The 16,640-nt window shown below is 45.4% G+C and overlaps 1 protein-coding gene across 9 annotated transcripts in view; it reads right to left on the bottom strand.

Moving 5' to 3' along the window:
• The window catches only part of MALRD1 (MAM and LDL receptor class A domain containing 1), a 258,550-nt gene that overhangs the window by 231,046 nt on the left and 10,864 nt on the right, over positions 1–16,640 (bottom strand). For 6 of the 9 annotated variants that reach the window (XR_009558403.1, XM_060280800.1, XM_060280803.1 and 3 more), the window contains exons 5-7: positions 14,873–14,969; positions 6,148–6,270; positions 5,119–5,265 (exon numbers count right to left, since the gene is read on the bottom strand). Coding sequence is in view for 7 of the 9 variants with exons in the window: in XM_060280800.1 (XP_060136783.1) it covers positions 5,119–5,265; positions 6,148–6,270; positions 14,873–14,969 (367 nt within the window). In the remaining 2 variants the exon portion in view is untranslated. Of the gene's footprint in view, positions 1–5,118; positions 5,266–6,147; positions 6,271–14,872; positions 14,970–16,640 lie in introns of those variants that run through there. The other 3 variants (XM_060280801.1, XM_060280802.1, XM_060280806.1) reach the window with 3 other exon arrangements.

Raw genomic sequence — 16,640 nt, 5'->3', positions numbered from 1 at the left:
CCACCCAGTCCGTTTGCCGCTGGCTGACGTAGCATCTCAGGTACTGCTGCAGAATGGCGTTGACCCTCTCCGCTTGTCCGTTGGTCTGCGGGTGTCTAGCCGTCGACAAGCTGACCTCCACCTGCAGGAGGTTCATGAGCCGCCGCCAGAACCTGGAAACAAATTGGCGGCCACGATCCGAAATAACCCTTAAAGGTAATCCATGCAGTCTGAAAATGTGATCAACAAACAGTTTGGCTGTCTCTTCTGCCGAGACTGCCCTGGCACACGGTATAAAGTGACACATTTTGGACATGAGGTCCACCACCACCAACACTGCAGTCTTACCCCTGGACGAAGGCAGATCTGTGATGAAGTCCATGGACACCACTTCCCACGGCCTGTGTGGTGTGGCTAAGGGCTCCAGCAACCCTGGTGGCGCTGCTCTGACCACCTTCGCCCGCTGGCAGGTGGTACAGCCCCTTACATAGTCTCGAACATCTTCCCTCACCCCTGGCCACCAGAAGTGTCTCATGACTAGGTGAGTGGTCTTGTCCCTTCCAAAATGCCCCGCTGTAGGGTTGTCGTGCATCTGCTTGAGGACCGTACGTCGAAGCTGGGTGGTGGGTAGGTACAGCGCACCCTTGTAGAAAAGCAGCCCTCTGCGTTCTGCAAAGTCTTTTGCCTGCTCCCTCCCCCCTCTCAGTTCTCTGAAGATGCGGTTGGCAAATTCATCCGCTGCCGTCAGTGCTGTGAGTTCTGCCTCGCTCACCACTGCTGCTCCGCAGGACCATGCCGACGGGGGGAAAATGTGCCTTGGGGCTGGTGGCGCCTCCTCCTCCATGTACTCTGGCTTGCGGGAGAGGGCATCCGCCCTGACATTCTGCTCTCCTGGGATGTAGTGTATGGAGAAGTTGAAGTTCGAGAAGAACTCCGCCCACCGTATCTGCCGCTGGTTGAGCACCCTGGCAGTTCTCCAGAACTCCAGGTTCTTGTGGTCTGTGCACACCTGGATGGGGTGCTTGGCGCCCACCAGGAAGTGTCTCCAGTGCTGGAACGCCGCGTGGATCGCAAGAAGTTCCCGATCAAAAACTGTGTAGTTTCGCTCGGGCTGGGTCAACTTCCTGGAGAAGAAGGCACAGGGTCTCCACTCTCTGTTGGCGTCCAGTTGCAACAAAATGGCGCCCACAGCCTTATCAGAAGCATCTGTTTCAATGCGTAGGGGCGCGTCCTGAACCACGTGGAACAGGTTCTGGTCTGAGGCGAACACCCTCTTGAGGCTTTCGAACGCTGCTTGCGCCTCTGGTGTCCACCTGAACTTCTGCTTGCCTCTCAGGCAGTCAGTGATGGGAGCCGTAACTCGAGAGAAGTTCTTGATGAACTTCCTGTAGAAGTTGGCAAAGCCTAGTAGGCGTTGGGCATCTTTGCGCGTCCTGGGGCTGTGCCAGTCCAGGATGGTCTGCACCTTGTCCTTGTCCATTGCCAGCCCCTTGTCTGACAGCTTGTAGCCCAGGAAGTCCACCTCCTTGGTGTGAAACTTGCACTTCTCCAGCTTCACATACAGGTGGTTCTCCTTCAGGCGCTGTAACACCTCCCTGACGTCCTTCACGTGCTGCACTGGGTCGTTGGAGTAAATAAGGATGTCATCCAGAAAGACCAAGCATTTCCTGAAGAGTAGGGACCCCAGGACGTGGTGCATGAAGGCCTGGAAGCATGCTGAGCCCCCTTGCAACCCGAAGGGCATCACCAGATATTCAAAAGAGCCCAGAGGCGTGAACATCGTGGTTTTCCACTCATCGCCTTCCCGGATCCTGATCAAGTTGTACGCCCCCCTCAGGTCTAGCTTGGTGAAAATCTTGCCTCTGCGTGCCGCTGTCAGGAGATCATCCACTCTGGGCATGGGGAAAGCCACTGGCTCTGTCACCGAATTCAGCCGTCTAAAATCCACCACAAGACGGCGCTGTTGCGTGTCTTTCTTGTCCACCCAGAAGACCGGGCTGCCCCCTGCTGCCTTGCTTTCTCTGATGAACCCCCGCTTGAGGTTCTTGTCGATAAAAGCGCGCAGATCCTCCAGTTCCTGGTCTGACATGGCGTACAGCTTGGCTGGGGGTATAGTTGCCCCAGGCACCAGGTTGATCTGGCAGTCAAAAGGCCTGTGTGGGGGCAGGTGGTCGGACTCCGCTTCACTGAAGACCTCCTGCAGGTCCCAGTATGGTTTGGGTATCGCCTCACCCCCTTTGACGTGCATGGTGGCCACCGTGGCTATCGGAGGCCCCTCCCCTGGTTGGTGCTGCATGCAATGTTCCAGGCAAAAGTCCGATCCAAAAGTGATGCATCTCTGATGCCAACTTATGGAGGGGTCGTGGCGCGCCAGCCAGCTCATGCCCAAAACGATTGGGGGGTCTGAGATGGTGGTGACGTTGAATGCCAGTGTCTCTGAGTGCCTTCCAACCGTCATTCTCATGGGGGGGGTTTGATGAGTGATGGCCCCTCCCAGCAGCTCTCTGCCGTCAATGGTTGCCACGTGCAGAGGAAAATCCAGCTGCAGAAGCTGGATCTGGTGCTCTTCTGCAAAGTTTCTCGAGAAGAAGTTGGCTGAGGCACCACTGTCAATTAGGGCGAGGACCGTCAATGGATAGCCATTTGGGAGCGTGAGCGTCACTTCTAGAACCACTCCTGCTCTGGGAGGGGTGGGCTGGCTCTGCTCCTCTCTGTGCGGGTGGGTGGGCTGGGGCTGTTGTCTGCTGACTGTGCCTGGCTGCCGCCCCTTGTCTCCTGCAGCCAGGCTTTCCCGTTTCCCTGCTGTGGTGCTGCGTCAGTGGGGGAGGGCACAACCGTTCCCGCCTTTCCTTGCCACTCCCTGCGATGTGGGCAGTCTCTGACGAGATGCTGGGGGGAGTTGCAGAGAAAGCAATTCCCACCCCTTCCCTCCTTGCGTCTTGGCGCCGCTGGGGTTTGAAAAGCCCGCGCGCGCGCGCTATCAATCTGCATGGGTTCCTGGTCCTGACTGGCCCCAGGCGTGGCTTGAAAGGGTTGTTGAGGGAGTGGCTTCTCCTGCGACCGTGGGAACCAAGCCCGCTTTGCGCGCGTTGCTTGCTTGTCGCTCCATCTGGATTCCTGCCTCACCCCCACCGCCAGAGCCGCTTTGCTCAGTTGATCCATATTACTGGGCTTTGGACCTCTCGAGAGCTCATCCTTCACCTCCTCATGCAACCCCAAGTAAAACGCCGCTTGCATTGGGGCAGACTCCAGATCCCACCCCAATCTGTGCACCAGCATGGTGAATTTCGCCCAATACGCGCGAACTGTCATATTTCCTTGGCGTAAATTATGAAGTTCCTCCTTAGTCTGGTCCATATGACTATCGGACGAATACATCGTTTTCAAACCTTCTAGAAATAGTTTGACATTCTTCATGCAAGGATTCCTTGTTGCAATTAACGGTCTTAGCCACTCCCTGGCCGCCCCTGTAAGGTGCTCCACAATAAACGCTACTCTGTGCTCATCATCAGGGAACTCATCGTGGTGCAGCTCAAGAGCATACACAATCTCAGTCTCAAAGCCCTGAAACTCCTTCGGGTCTCCATTGAACTTGCTTACTAGGGTCCCGGCTCTCCTTCCTGGCAGCACTTGGACTTGGGGTGCCCCTCCCGCCTTGTTTTTCTCTGCATCCAGCTTGTTTTGGAGGTCTACCGCCACCGCCCTTAAATGCTGCTCTTTTTCCTGGAGCTCTCTCACCTGTTCCGCAAGTTGTAGCCGGTCGTCCTGGACCTTCTTAGTCTCCTCTTTAGCTGCCTTCAATTCTCCCTGCGCCTGCAGCGACAGCTGTTGCAGTTCTAGCTGGGCTTGCTCAGCGATCTGCCGCCACTTCTCCGCCTCTGACACGCTCATCCCGGCAACTCCAAAGTAGCCCAAAAATGATTAGGAGGTTGCTGTCACAGTGGCCGGAGTGGACTACTTCAGAGTAACGACGCTACGCAGCTCTGCATTTTATTCTTTTATTGGTGCTGCGTATTTACAGTGCTCAAGTCATTGCTATTTACACGGAGCGATGTTGTCAGTCGGTTTCAGAACCTCCTAATGGCTTTTGGCGCGTCTTTCTCCAACACAAAAGCTTTGGCAGACCCATCCTCTTGCCCCTCCTCTTCCTGCGTAATTCTGGAGTTGGGGGGATGGGTCTTCCCCCCTTACTTGCCCCTTCCTGTCCCACCTGGGACCCTGGCTCCTCTACCTTGCCTGAGCCTCGGACACGACTTCCTGCTTCCCCACTGGAATCGGAACTCTCCCTGCTTTCCCCTTTGCTCGGGGACGGGCTTGAACTCAGGAGGGGAGGGACTTCGCGATATCCCCTGTCCCTCACAGTACCCAAGCTACTTTCTAGGTAAGCATACAAAAACATACTAGCTCCCAAAAATATGGAGATTACGGACATAAGTGAAGGACGCAAATAACATGAGGCTAATTCACTTCTCTCTCCACCTTTAGGCCCTCCCTTCTTCAACAAGCCTCTGACACTACACTATGAACCTAAGGAGGAAGGGAGAAGAATCCCACGCAAAGGATTTGATCTTGAGCCAAGACAATTCCCTACAATAGATCTGCAGGCCACATGTATGGAAAGAAAACTCACTTCACATATCCTTTCCACAGCCAAAGCTAACCCAAGGCTGGGCGGTCACTGCTGCAGCTCTTCTAAAGAGCAGAGGATCTCCCTAGATTCCTCTCCAGCTGGAAAGAGTAACAGCAGCTGCAGCCTAGGAATGGGATAAGAATTTAAGGAAAGGGTACTCAACTATGTAAGCATCCCTGCTCAGAATTCATGCCAGCTGCCCTCCATCACCTGCTGTCAAGCTTCACTGGGAGGCAGGGTAAAGGTAAAGTACCTTTCGAAGACAACAAGAGGAAGCATAATAAAAATGAATTACAATTGACCAATGAGCAAACAAAATGTGGAAACTGAACAAGGGGAAGCCTTGGCTATCCTACCTCATACTCTGAATATGTTCATTTCATTGAAATTTCTTATCTTTATCTGCAGTTTTTCATTCTATTTTCATGAAGGTCCTTCTCCATATATATATAATAATTACCACAGTTTCACATCAGCTGACAAATGCATGTTTGATTCATTTTTATTACCATTGGTGCCGCTGCTTCTATCTTTCAGAAGAAGAGATTTTAAGCCACGATCATGTAATTCTTTCACAGGAACCCAGGAAACATGTTCTGCAGTTGCATCAGAATTCCAGTCACACAGGTGAATCTTAAAACTGCAGATCTGTTGAACTGAATGAAAGAACAATGTATTACTCTCCTTTAGGCTAATTGAATCTGACATTGCTTTCATTATTGGAAGATCATTGTTCCTTTGATTCCTGATATTCCCTTTCTTTGGGCTCCCACATAAAGAAAATATTCAGGGTGCCCCCAATCTGTCAATATGTTGCAGGACGGATTCAAGCACATACCAGAATTCTGGAATTGCACAATTAAAGTCTGTTGCCCCAGCACAACAAATGCACTTCTTTAAAAAAATGAGCTTTTACATTTTGGAAAGGTAGGACAAAATGCATTGCAGTGTGTTGGTTGAGCGAATCATTAGTGGGAGGAAATGCAAACACCCCACAAGCAAATCAGGATGAAAGCTTGTTGCCATATAATTGCCTCTTAAAATAATCAGAACAAATGCTCAATAAAGACTGATTGTCATCTAACTACTATATAAGCTCTTTAGCAAAAAAAAAAATTTTTAAGGGGGCAGAAAGGGGGCAGGGTTCTGACAAAAATGGCTTTGGTAATCCCATCCGCCACTGAACACAATGGTTTTGGCCAGCATCCCCAAACTTCAGCCCTCCAGATGTTTTGGACTACAATTCCCATCATCCCTGACCACTGATCCTCTTAGCTAGGGATCATGGGAGTTGTAGCCCCAAACATCTGGAGGGCCGCAGTTTGGGGATGCCTGGTTTTGGCTATACACAATTTTGGCTTTAGGCGTGAACCCTGGAACATAACCCCCATGTAAGTTTACAGGTGCTGTTTACAGAGGTGGTCCCTATCAGTTCAGCAGAATATGACCATGTAATAAAAATAATGTAGACTGAGTGTTATTTTGAAGAGATCGTTTTATAATTTAATTATAATAAAGTTATATTCAATAAATCTTACAGCAGAATCCTCCATGTATGCCATTGAAAGGGATGCTGGAAGAATTACTGAAGCGCTCTTGATCTGGAACTTGGGTCTCTTCACAAGCATGGACTCTCTCCTTACACAATGAAGGATTATCTGCTAAGAGCAAGATCAAAACTTTAAGAATAAAAGTTGAGATTCCTACATATAAAATCATTATGATGGCTACATTGAATTGAAGCTTGGTCAAGCAAAATCTCTCTTTCGATTTTTCAACTCCGCAAGTAAGATCAGATAAGATCCAACTCATCAGGTAAGATCGGTTTTTCGCAAGGCACAGCCGTGGAACAATGGAAAAAGCCCTTGGGCCCAGGGGGAAAGCGTGGATGAGCCCTTTGAGTATAACTAAATAGTCCTGCCTCTTAACAAAATCAAATAATATTCTGGATATGTTTAGGTCATGCATTTGAGAAATAGACGTACAGAGATCTATAAACATGAATGTTCATTGAGGGAGGGAAACTGCAGCAACAAGGGATAAACCCAGCTCTTTAGAGCTATGGTATTAGAAGCAGCACTACTTGACAGGGAGGAATTGAATAAACTTGTTTTCACCCCTTCTGAAAAGAACGTAGTGTGAAAAATAATAATAATTTATTGAATTGTTTTTGAGTGGAAATAAAGCTACATAGAAAGGGCTAAGAATCCCCTTCCCTTCCACCGTTCCTCCACTCAACACTGCAACCTCCCATGACTGGCTTTTCATTTTTTAAAAGCCAAGACTTTGGTATATGCATTTGGATGTAATGTGTAGCTTGCCCCTGTGGGGCGCAGAGGTATTTCAGGGGAAATGAAAATGGCAGGTGTAGCTGGAGCTCCACTGCACAGCACACAACTGCCAAACCACTATACAAAGATTTTAAAAGGGGAAAGGGGTGTGTGTGTGTTGCAGTCGTTGGCATTAGACTCAGTGTCGAAACTGGGACTATTTGCTGCCCTCACCATTTCTTGCTGTCTTTGGCAGACATTTAGACATGCACTCCCAGACTGCAGAGCCTGAGACCAATGCCCTGAAGTTTGACTTGAATGGCACCACTATCTAATGCATACCTTCCAACATTTCTCCAGTGAAAATAGGGACATCCCATTCCATAATGATAATTTTACTTTTTACACCCCACACATCTTATTGGGTTGCCCTAGCACTCTGGGCAGCTTCCAACATATATAAAAAACATAATTAAACATTTAGGGGAAAAATCTGTATACAGGATTGCCTTCAGACAGCTTGGGGACTGGATAACTCCATACCATCCAACATTTCCCCAATAAAATAGGGACATTCTACCATACCCTCCAACATTTCACCAATGAAAATAGGGACATCCTAAGGGAAAAGGGACATTCCGGGATCAAATCAGAAACCGGGATGGCTTCTCTAAAACAGGGATGTCCCTGGAAAATAGGGACACTTGGAGGGTTTGTTAATGGCTGCTTTGCATCATCAGAATGGACTTTTACACACTTTTACTAGGCAGGGCATCAACTTTTTTTCTGAACTCCTTACCCACCACAGTCCCACATGCCACACAGCAAGCAACATTTAAGAATTGGGGAACCCTAGAGAACAACATGGGATACCGCAGTAAAGGCCACAGTAAACAATGGCACTTGGCAAAAATTGGGTTGTCCTGTTCTCCTCGTCCCCCCATCTTATGGAATCAGAAGCACTAATGCAAGGCCACCATGGATACAACCTGAAAAGAATAGCATTTCCCTTTTTCTTTCCAACTTCACAAGCTTCTTGACAATGAATATTGTGCATTGCTCTACTATGAATTAATTTAGACAACTGGTGAAGCCAGAAAAAAAGAAGAAAAGAGAAATGATCAATAAATCATTTGAAATGAGAATTGCTTCAGAAATAAATCAGGGTTAGTAATGGGATGTTTATAATAGATCTATAACAATATTCACAAACTTATTTGAGCTGTTTTCTTGTAATCCTTACAGTTGCAAACATTGTCCCCTCTGGGCTACATGGCTAAGCTCTGAGTAGCCAATGTAGTCATATTACCTTTTCCCTCTTCTCCTAGGCAATCTACTTTAATTTTACTGATATGAAAGAATCAATGTGTCATTTGCCATTTCTAAGTACACACAGAAAAGATGAGCTCGTTGTGCATGCTAACTGCTTTGAACAACAATCTATATCACAGAGGAATGAAACGTAGAGAGGCCTGTCTCGTGGAAAGTCAATAAGGACCACACTTTATTATTTTAATTAATTCATTACATTTATATACCACCCGTCATCTATAGATCACAGGGTGGTTCACAATATAAAAACATTAAAAAATGCATAATATAGTAAAAAACAAAGAGAGCTGGAGAGTCATCATAGCTTGCAAGGAGACCCTCCTAGGAGGCTGAAGAGACCTGAGGTGCAGCAGGTCTTTGTTTTGGCTGCTCAGGCTACCCACCTAATAGCTGACATGTGGGGTAGTGTAGCAGCAGCAGTAGACACAGCTGCTGCAGCCGCTTTACCATGCATCCTCCAGCTTCTAGCCAAACCCAGAGCTTCAACTCTAGATATTTTTGTCTGAATTGGCAAGAGAGTGGGAGAGAAAGCTGGAGATGAGTTGGGGGAGTGGCAGGCATTTGGAGGCTTTTTTTAGAGGGTGCTCCCCACTTTATGGGTTTCCGTTCATGCATGTGGGGCCCCAGAATGTAAGTGACAGGGATGCCTGTACAGTAAATAAACCCCTCCCAATCTCATGTCAATTAATCTTAACTTAAAAAACAACAACACCAGAGCTAGGCCAAAACCACAGGGCAAGAGAACATATTAATAGAGAATAATTTAGGCCTTGGGCTGAAATTTGTCATGCAGCAACAGAAGCTAAGAATTAAACTGAAAGAAGCAACAAGAAAGATTCTTGAAGACTGCAGGTGGGTGGGGGATACACTGGAGAGGCTTAAACCTAGGCATATGGGAAGTATTGTGATAGGAAGGAGCCAGATGTAACACCAATTATCTGGACAGAAGCAAATTGAGCAGGCCTAGAACAGAATCTCAAGGGTTCTTGAAAAAGAACAGTAGCTGGAGTGGGAAATCGCTAATTTAAAGAGTGAGCAGCATTTCCACAGAAGTCATATCTTGCAGATGTGACACACCACAGCAATTTCATATACCTGATATCTTATTATTCAGCTCATATATACAGTCGTACCTCGGGTTGCGAACACCTTGGGTTACGAACAACTCGGGTTACGAACTGTGCAAACCCGGGAGTATTTTCGCCGCGCGTGCGTGCGCAGAAGCGCCGCGCGCATTTGCGCATGCACAAAGCGTGAAAATAGCAAAAATAGTGCTTTGCGCATGCGCAAAATGGCGATTTCGGATTACGAACTTTTCGGGTTACGAACTGCGACTCGGAACGGATCGCGTTCGTAACCCGAGGTACCACTGTACTTGTTTCCATCATTCTAGTAACAAGAGACAACTTGCATATGTGAATCAGTCATTATAAATTAGTAGTATAAAATATTACTCTATGTCAATCATAGAATCTTAGACGGGACCCAAGGGTCCTCTAATCCAACCCCCATGTCAGATGGCCATTCAACCTCTGCTATATATATATAAAAAACACCTCCAAGGAAGGATAGTCCACCACCTCCCAAGGGAATCTACCTTTTCAAAGGGAAAGCCAGCACTTTGGCCCAAGTCATCAAATATTATGAACATATATACTGTACATGAATGAGTCTTGGGCAGATGCTTTATACTGAGTCAGACCATTGGTCCATCCAACTCATATTGTGCACATTTGATTGGTTAGAGTTGCCATATTTCAAAAGGTAAAAACCAGGACAACCTGAAAGCTGCTGAGCATTTTTTTAAAACAAAAACACCAACCAACCCCCCGCAAATTCGGAAATCCCCCCCAACATCAATTCTACCTTTGAAATCCTCATAATGTCTAGGAAAATCTGGACTTAAGGCTGCCCTAGATTGGTGGTAGCTCTCCAAGATTCAGATAAGAGCCTTTCCCAGCCCTACCTGCAGATGTCAGAGATTGAGCCTGGGACCTTCTATATGCACAGCATATAGTCTACCTCTGAGCTACATAGAAAAAATGCTGATTCATGATAAATTTGAAAACTAAAAAAGAAGGAAAAATCTACTTTGTGTTCTACAGTGCCTAGATTAGAGCTGAAACTAGTATTTTTAATTATTCAAAACTAATCTTTTTCCAATTGTATTAACATTTTTAATATGAAATTTCAAATTCATTCACATTCATTTCACATAAAAAGTCAGGTGGTTTATATTTGCTGGTGTTTCTTTAATATTTTGGTATCCTAAAGCATCATAAGCTATCAGCACTTACATATTATCAGGAATTATATACCATGTAACTTTCAAAGCCACCAGATACTAAATACTACTGTATGGCTGCATTCCTATACTCACTTACTTGAGAGTAAGCCCCATTTAACTAAGCAGAGTTTCTTCCAAGTAGACAGGTATGTGGCATATGTTAGTTCAATACTGTGAATTACTAAACGCCATTACGCAGCAGCTATTAATCATAGCTAAATCATTGAAGCTAAGCTATTATCAAATACTGTCAAAATGCAATATAGAAAAACTATAAAATATCATCAATTATCAACTGTCAGATAAGGAAATTTAATACTACAAATATCCAGCAAATATTTGGAAAAGATATAACACAAAACATTCACAGATAATTTTCAGGAAAAACTTAGGATGCAAATTCATTATAGTTAGCCTATGTGAACTCAAAAATGGGTTGTGATAAGGACCAAGAGCTTACATATCAGGAGTCATTATCAAACAGACATTTTCCTATGCATATCAAGCAAGATTGGAGAAATGTTTAAATTCTCAAGATAACCTAGAACAGCAAGGCAGAGAAAGAGAAATATCTGTTCTAAGAGCAGAACTTCTGTTTTAAGTCCAAATCTACTATTACTTCATAGAGATAGAATTAAATATCTACTTCAGCTCTTTTGTACTTTTTATATCCTTTCTTTTTATAACAGATTGGTCTCTTTAAGAAACATTTGAAACAAGATAGTAGGTTTTCTAAAAGAATATTGGCAATAGAGTGGGCTGACAGCTTTCTGAACCCCTGTAGTGCCATAAAATTACAAGCTGCACACCTGCCAAAATTCCTTATTCCATACAACTACTGAAGATACAAAGACTCTTGCCCTTTGTTACATCTATTCACTCTAGCAATTGCATCCATTCAACCTAGCAGCAACTAGCCTGAAACTCAGTTTCTGAAGACCACTTGACACTTGACTTTTCATACTCAGGCATGATTATCCACACACAAAACACGAGGGGCATTCTAAGGGAGCATTCATGTACTGTTAGTGGGGGGGGGGACAGACTGCACTTCACTACTCAAAAAGGATGAGCGGACTTTATAACACATGAATGTGACCCTCTCAACAGACACAGCAGTTGTATATTGTGTACTGAAGAACCCATATCAGGCTATGAATATTAGGCATGAAGTGGGACTCAGGCAAGGTACACAAGACAGAAAATGTATCCGTCGGCTGCTTCCGAAGAATGGCTCCTCTTCTTTGTGTGCAGGTAAGCCTACCTGATCCTACCTGGCCGATCCCCCTGGCATGCCTCCCCTCGGCTGGATTGGTCGGCTGACTGAGTGGGCGGTGACTCCAGCCTCCAGCCTCAGGTAGGCAGTGCCAGCCTCCAAACTTCCAGGTCTGCCTCAGGGATCCCAGGGGGGGGCTGCACGCGACTGCGCAAAATGCGCCTCCCCTTTATGTTGGGGAAGCGGTCATTGTTTTTTTAAAAAAAAGAACCCAAAGCAGCTGTTTTGAGACTGGCCACCCCTAGCACTCTCGTCCAAACGGTTGAAGACCCTTGATGTTAGCCCGTGGCATCAAAAACAACTAAGAATCTTGTGACACCTTGACAGATTTATTGCAGCATAAGCTGCATCTGATGAAGTGATCCACAAAAGGTTATCTTACAACAAATCTCTTTAGTGTTTAAGGTGCTACAAGTCTGGCTCTAAATCCATAGGAGAGAAAGTGTACTTAGATTCAGACGCTTGGTTTTGAAATATGTATAATATAACTAAACTACAGGGGTGGAGTCTAATATGTTCAAAACTCTTAAGAGGCACTGTTTGGAAGCTAGCCGACATTTGATAAAGGAATGTATGTCATGCTTGGTACAAGATACATATATTGCTTATACAAATCTAAATGCAGGACAGGCCAAACAAAAACATGCAAACATTATATATATGTATCTTGAAGCCCCTTAAAATAACGGATGCTAGAGCAGACCTCCATTGTGGCGGCAGCGGCAGCAGCCCGAAGCACGTGTCTCAGCAGCAGCAAGGTCGGATCGCAACCCCGGCGCTCGGCTGTAGAAGCCGGGGCCGCGACGCCGCCTCCTCGGCCAGGCCTGACCCGGCCTACGGAGAGGAGGCTAGCCGGCCCCGGGATCCACCCACCGCCACCTCCTTTCCGCCCCTTGGTTGCCTGCCACCATGGGCGCCGCTGGGAGAAAGAGAGGTGTATTTTATTTATTTTATTTTATATTGTATTTTAATATTCTGTTGTAAGACTTTCCCTCTTCCCCTCGCGCCATTAGTCGGGAGGCGAGGGGCAGAACGGTGGTTTGGAGGGGAAGCCATTGAGGGAGAGGAACCGCATTCGCCCCCCCCCCCGGCTCGAGGGCGCGAGTGAGTGCGCGGGGACGGGGAGTGCGCAGGGATGGGGCTCTGTGTGCGTCCAGTCCCTGTGCCCAGTCCCTGTGTCCATGGGGCACATGCGCAGTAGCAGGGACACAGGGACTAGACGCAGAGACACAGGGACTTTATTATATAGGATAGGCTACTGTATCAGCAGTGCTTTTTTCTGGGGGGACGCAGGGGTACGCATACCCCTAAACGTTTTGTGAATCTTTGTACTTTAGTCCATTTACTGTATTTATATTCCTCAATTTGAACTATAAAATGGTGATTTTATTGAGTCACAATTAGAGTACCCCTAAACATTTTTTTTAGAAAAAAGCACTGTGTATAAGAATTATACATAAAAATAAAAACTACATGAACAACTGCTACTATTTATTTTTGTTTCATAAATATGCATGTCTAGAGTATACACATAAAATAATATAATATAATCAATAAAAAGCAAGTAGAACAAACACTTAAAGCAGAACACACATAAACCTAACAGTAAAATGCCCAGCTCCACAGGTATAACATATGCTATTCATGTATTTTATTTTATTTTATTTTTGTTAAAGGTACCATGTGAAATAAATCTCACACTACTGCCAAATTCCTAGGGCATTTGAGTTATGTTTGCTCTACAATGCAACAATATTGCTGAGAATCCTAAAAGGTGTAAGAAACTACATGTGTACTGAAGAAGCGAGTTTTTCCTTCAGTCTCAGGAGACTCTGGTTGTTTTGGACTCCTGTGCTCAGAACTGTTTGCTGGAGCTAAATTTATCTGAGACATAAACACTACATTCTAGAATATAACATGAATCACCTCACTAAAATAAACAGATGGGCCCCCAGTGCTGCATTTTAAGAGACAATTTGAGGTCATCTTTGAACTCTGCAACTCCAAGGGCTTAAATGTGCTTGGCAAATCTCCCAGTATCTCTTGTAGGCTTTAGTTGCTGCCTTGCACTCCACATTATTGGCAGTAAACCCAAATTATTGTAATGCAGACAGTTATTTGGGGTCACATATTTAGGGCAATAAAACTCTGGCCCTGTGCCCCTGACATTTTTCTTTTACTGCAGTCTCCAGAAGGTCAGTATCAATGGAGCAGAGGTGCAAGGCAGATGTTTTATAAGGCTGGCTGCAAAGGTTGGCAATGTCCAGCATCTGCCAAGGCCCAAAAAGCAGGGGTCCCACTCCCAATCACCTTCTGAACCTACTCCTCCACTCACTGCTTGTACATCTGTCCTCTCTGGGGAAACGAACAAGTTTTGAGAGGCGCAGCTTCCACTTACCTTACACTCTCACCTTACACTCTCACTCCCAATGTAGACTGTGCTCAGGGCATAAGGCTAGCAAATGGGTAATAACTTCAATTATTAGGAGGAAGTGGGCTGCTAGGGATAGGAAGGAGGGGGGGCCTCAAGGGCATCTTGTCCACAAAATCCCCAAAACCTGGACCCAACACCAGAAACAAGAAAAAACACACAGAAATAACAGATTTGCCTGGCACAAATCTAGGAGGCCAGAAGGTATTCTAGAAAGAAGCACCAGCTTGTGGTCCGGCCATGCACATGTATAGTCCCAAATACATTAAAACTCATCTGTCACTGCCGCCTTTTGTCAACGTCAAAACTATGTACTTTTAGTTTTTGAAGTTCCAAGTGCACAAAATCACAAGATTGATTACTTGTTTGCTTGTGGCAGGCATTACTCACTGAACTAGCTTGTTTTGCCAACAAACCAGCATCTAGGTAGATCTACAATGACACATGAACAGTCAGATTCTTCCCATGGCATCTGTTGCATACTAAAGGTTCACCACAAGCTAAGATCAGCTATGCAAGTAAATTCAAAACAGATGCCTGAAATCCCTGGTTTATTAGTATCTACGCTTAGAATATCAACAAGGCATTCTTGCTTTGTGGGTTTTTTTCTTTTCCTAATTAAGCATCAGATAAATAATTTAGTACAGCTACAGGAATGCATCCTTACCAAAAGCTAGCAGACATCCTTCAGTGACTGAAACATCATCAATAGCAATGGTTTCTCCTGGTGCCCAAGGTTCAAATATTTGTCCTTTGATGGAAACCTGCATAGCATTTACCAGAATATTAGGGAGACATGGTTATTCAGTAGTAATACTGTCCATTACAATACTGAAGTATCTAAAATTATCTGCAAGGGAGCTTATAAGGGAGCTTGGAAGAAGCTGCGGCTCTCTCTTTGTTGCTTTCTAGTTTACCCGAAGGTCTTACGGCCTAACATAGATGTGTTCTTTAAACATGTCCTCTGTGCCCACTCCTTTTTGGCATCAGTGTTAGAAGAGAGGGCAGGGGAACAGACACCAACAATCCCCTCCATTAAGCCAGTGTGGCATAGTGCTTAGAGTAGCCTTCCCTACTTTGTGCCCTCCAGCTGTTTCTTGACTACAATTGCCATCATCCCTGGCCATTGGGTGGTGTCGGTTGATGTCCAAATCTTCTGGAGGGAAGCAAGTGGAAAAGGCTAGGTTTAAGTGTCAAAGTTGGAGCAGGGAAACCCAGGCTCAAATTCCTGGTCAACTATGAAGTTTACCAGTTGACCTTGAGAATATTATTCTCTCCCAGCCTAACTTAATTCACAGCGTTGTTCTGAAGAGAAAAATGGGTGGTTGTTTTTTTGGGGGGGGGGTTGAGGAACCTCGTATGCCACACTGGTTGAGGAACCTCGTATGCCAAAATGGGTGGTTGAGGAACCTCGTATGCCACACTGGGTGGTTGAGGAACCTCGTATGCCACACTGAATGCCTTAGAGGAAAGGCAGAACATTAATATAACTACATCCCTGTGCATCCATTACTTCTATGCAACATATAACTGAGTACTGACCAGAGAGGATCTAAGCTACTAGCCCTACTAGAGATAGGAAAGATGTTGCTTTTTGAGTTTCCACAGATTTTTAAAACTCTTTTCTGAATAGATATTAGATAAAGGGCTGGTCCCTAAATGGAAGTTTCATTAATCTTGTTTGCTATAGGCTTGAAAACTGTAGTACATTGATGCCTAGCAAGACGAAATTAATTCATTCCGCAAGTCGTTTCATATTGTGAAAATTTTGTCTTGCGAAGCGCGCTTTCCCATAGGGATAAAAATGCAAAAAAAAAATTGCAAAAAAAAATAGTCTTGCGAAGCACGGCCATAGAAAAATTTGTCTTGTGAGTCACCAAAAAAAATCACGAACCCCTTTCGTCTTGTGAGTTTTTCGTTGCGTGAGGCATTCGTCTTGCGAGGTACCACTGTAATACAGTTCTGAGCACTGGTAAAATTATAACCTATGCATATTAGCAAGTCTTCAGTGCTCCTGTTTTATTGTGATTTTATACTTTTAGCTACCTTGTAAATCAACATGACTAAGAAGCTTGATATGAATAATGTGTTGGATCCAGCCTATTACTTGCACTTAGGTGCCACTGAAATCAATGGGACAGGTTTGTCAAAAGTCCTATTGACTGACATGGACCTTGGGCAAATCACTAAGAACCTCATTTTCTTTCAGTGCCAGGAAGGAAGACGAATAGGGTGCCTATGAAGCCCTAGGTGGGCTGCCCTACGTGGATCATAGGATATGTTAGGCTTGGAGGGGGATAAGTTGTACAGGTCTGGTTCAACATTCTAAGCAAAACGCTACTGAAAAATAAGTGTAAGTGCATGGCTACTGTAAGTGGGTTTCATTATTATGTCCTCCCACTTCATATACTATCCAACTAATTTCAGTTTGAGTT

This window comes from Zootoca vivipara, chromosome 12, assembly GCF_963506605.1.
Source record: "Zootoca vivipara chromosome 12, rZooViv1.1, whole genome shotgun sequence".
NCBI classification, from domain to species: Eukaryota; Metazoa; Chordata; class Lepidosauria; order Squamata; family Lacertidae; genus Zootoca; species Zootoca vivipara.
Note: the sequence above shows the minus strand (reverse complement) of the source record. Positions and strands in the feature narration are given on the sequence as shown.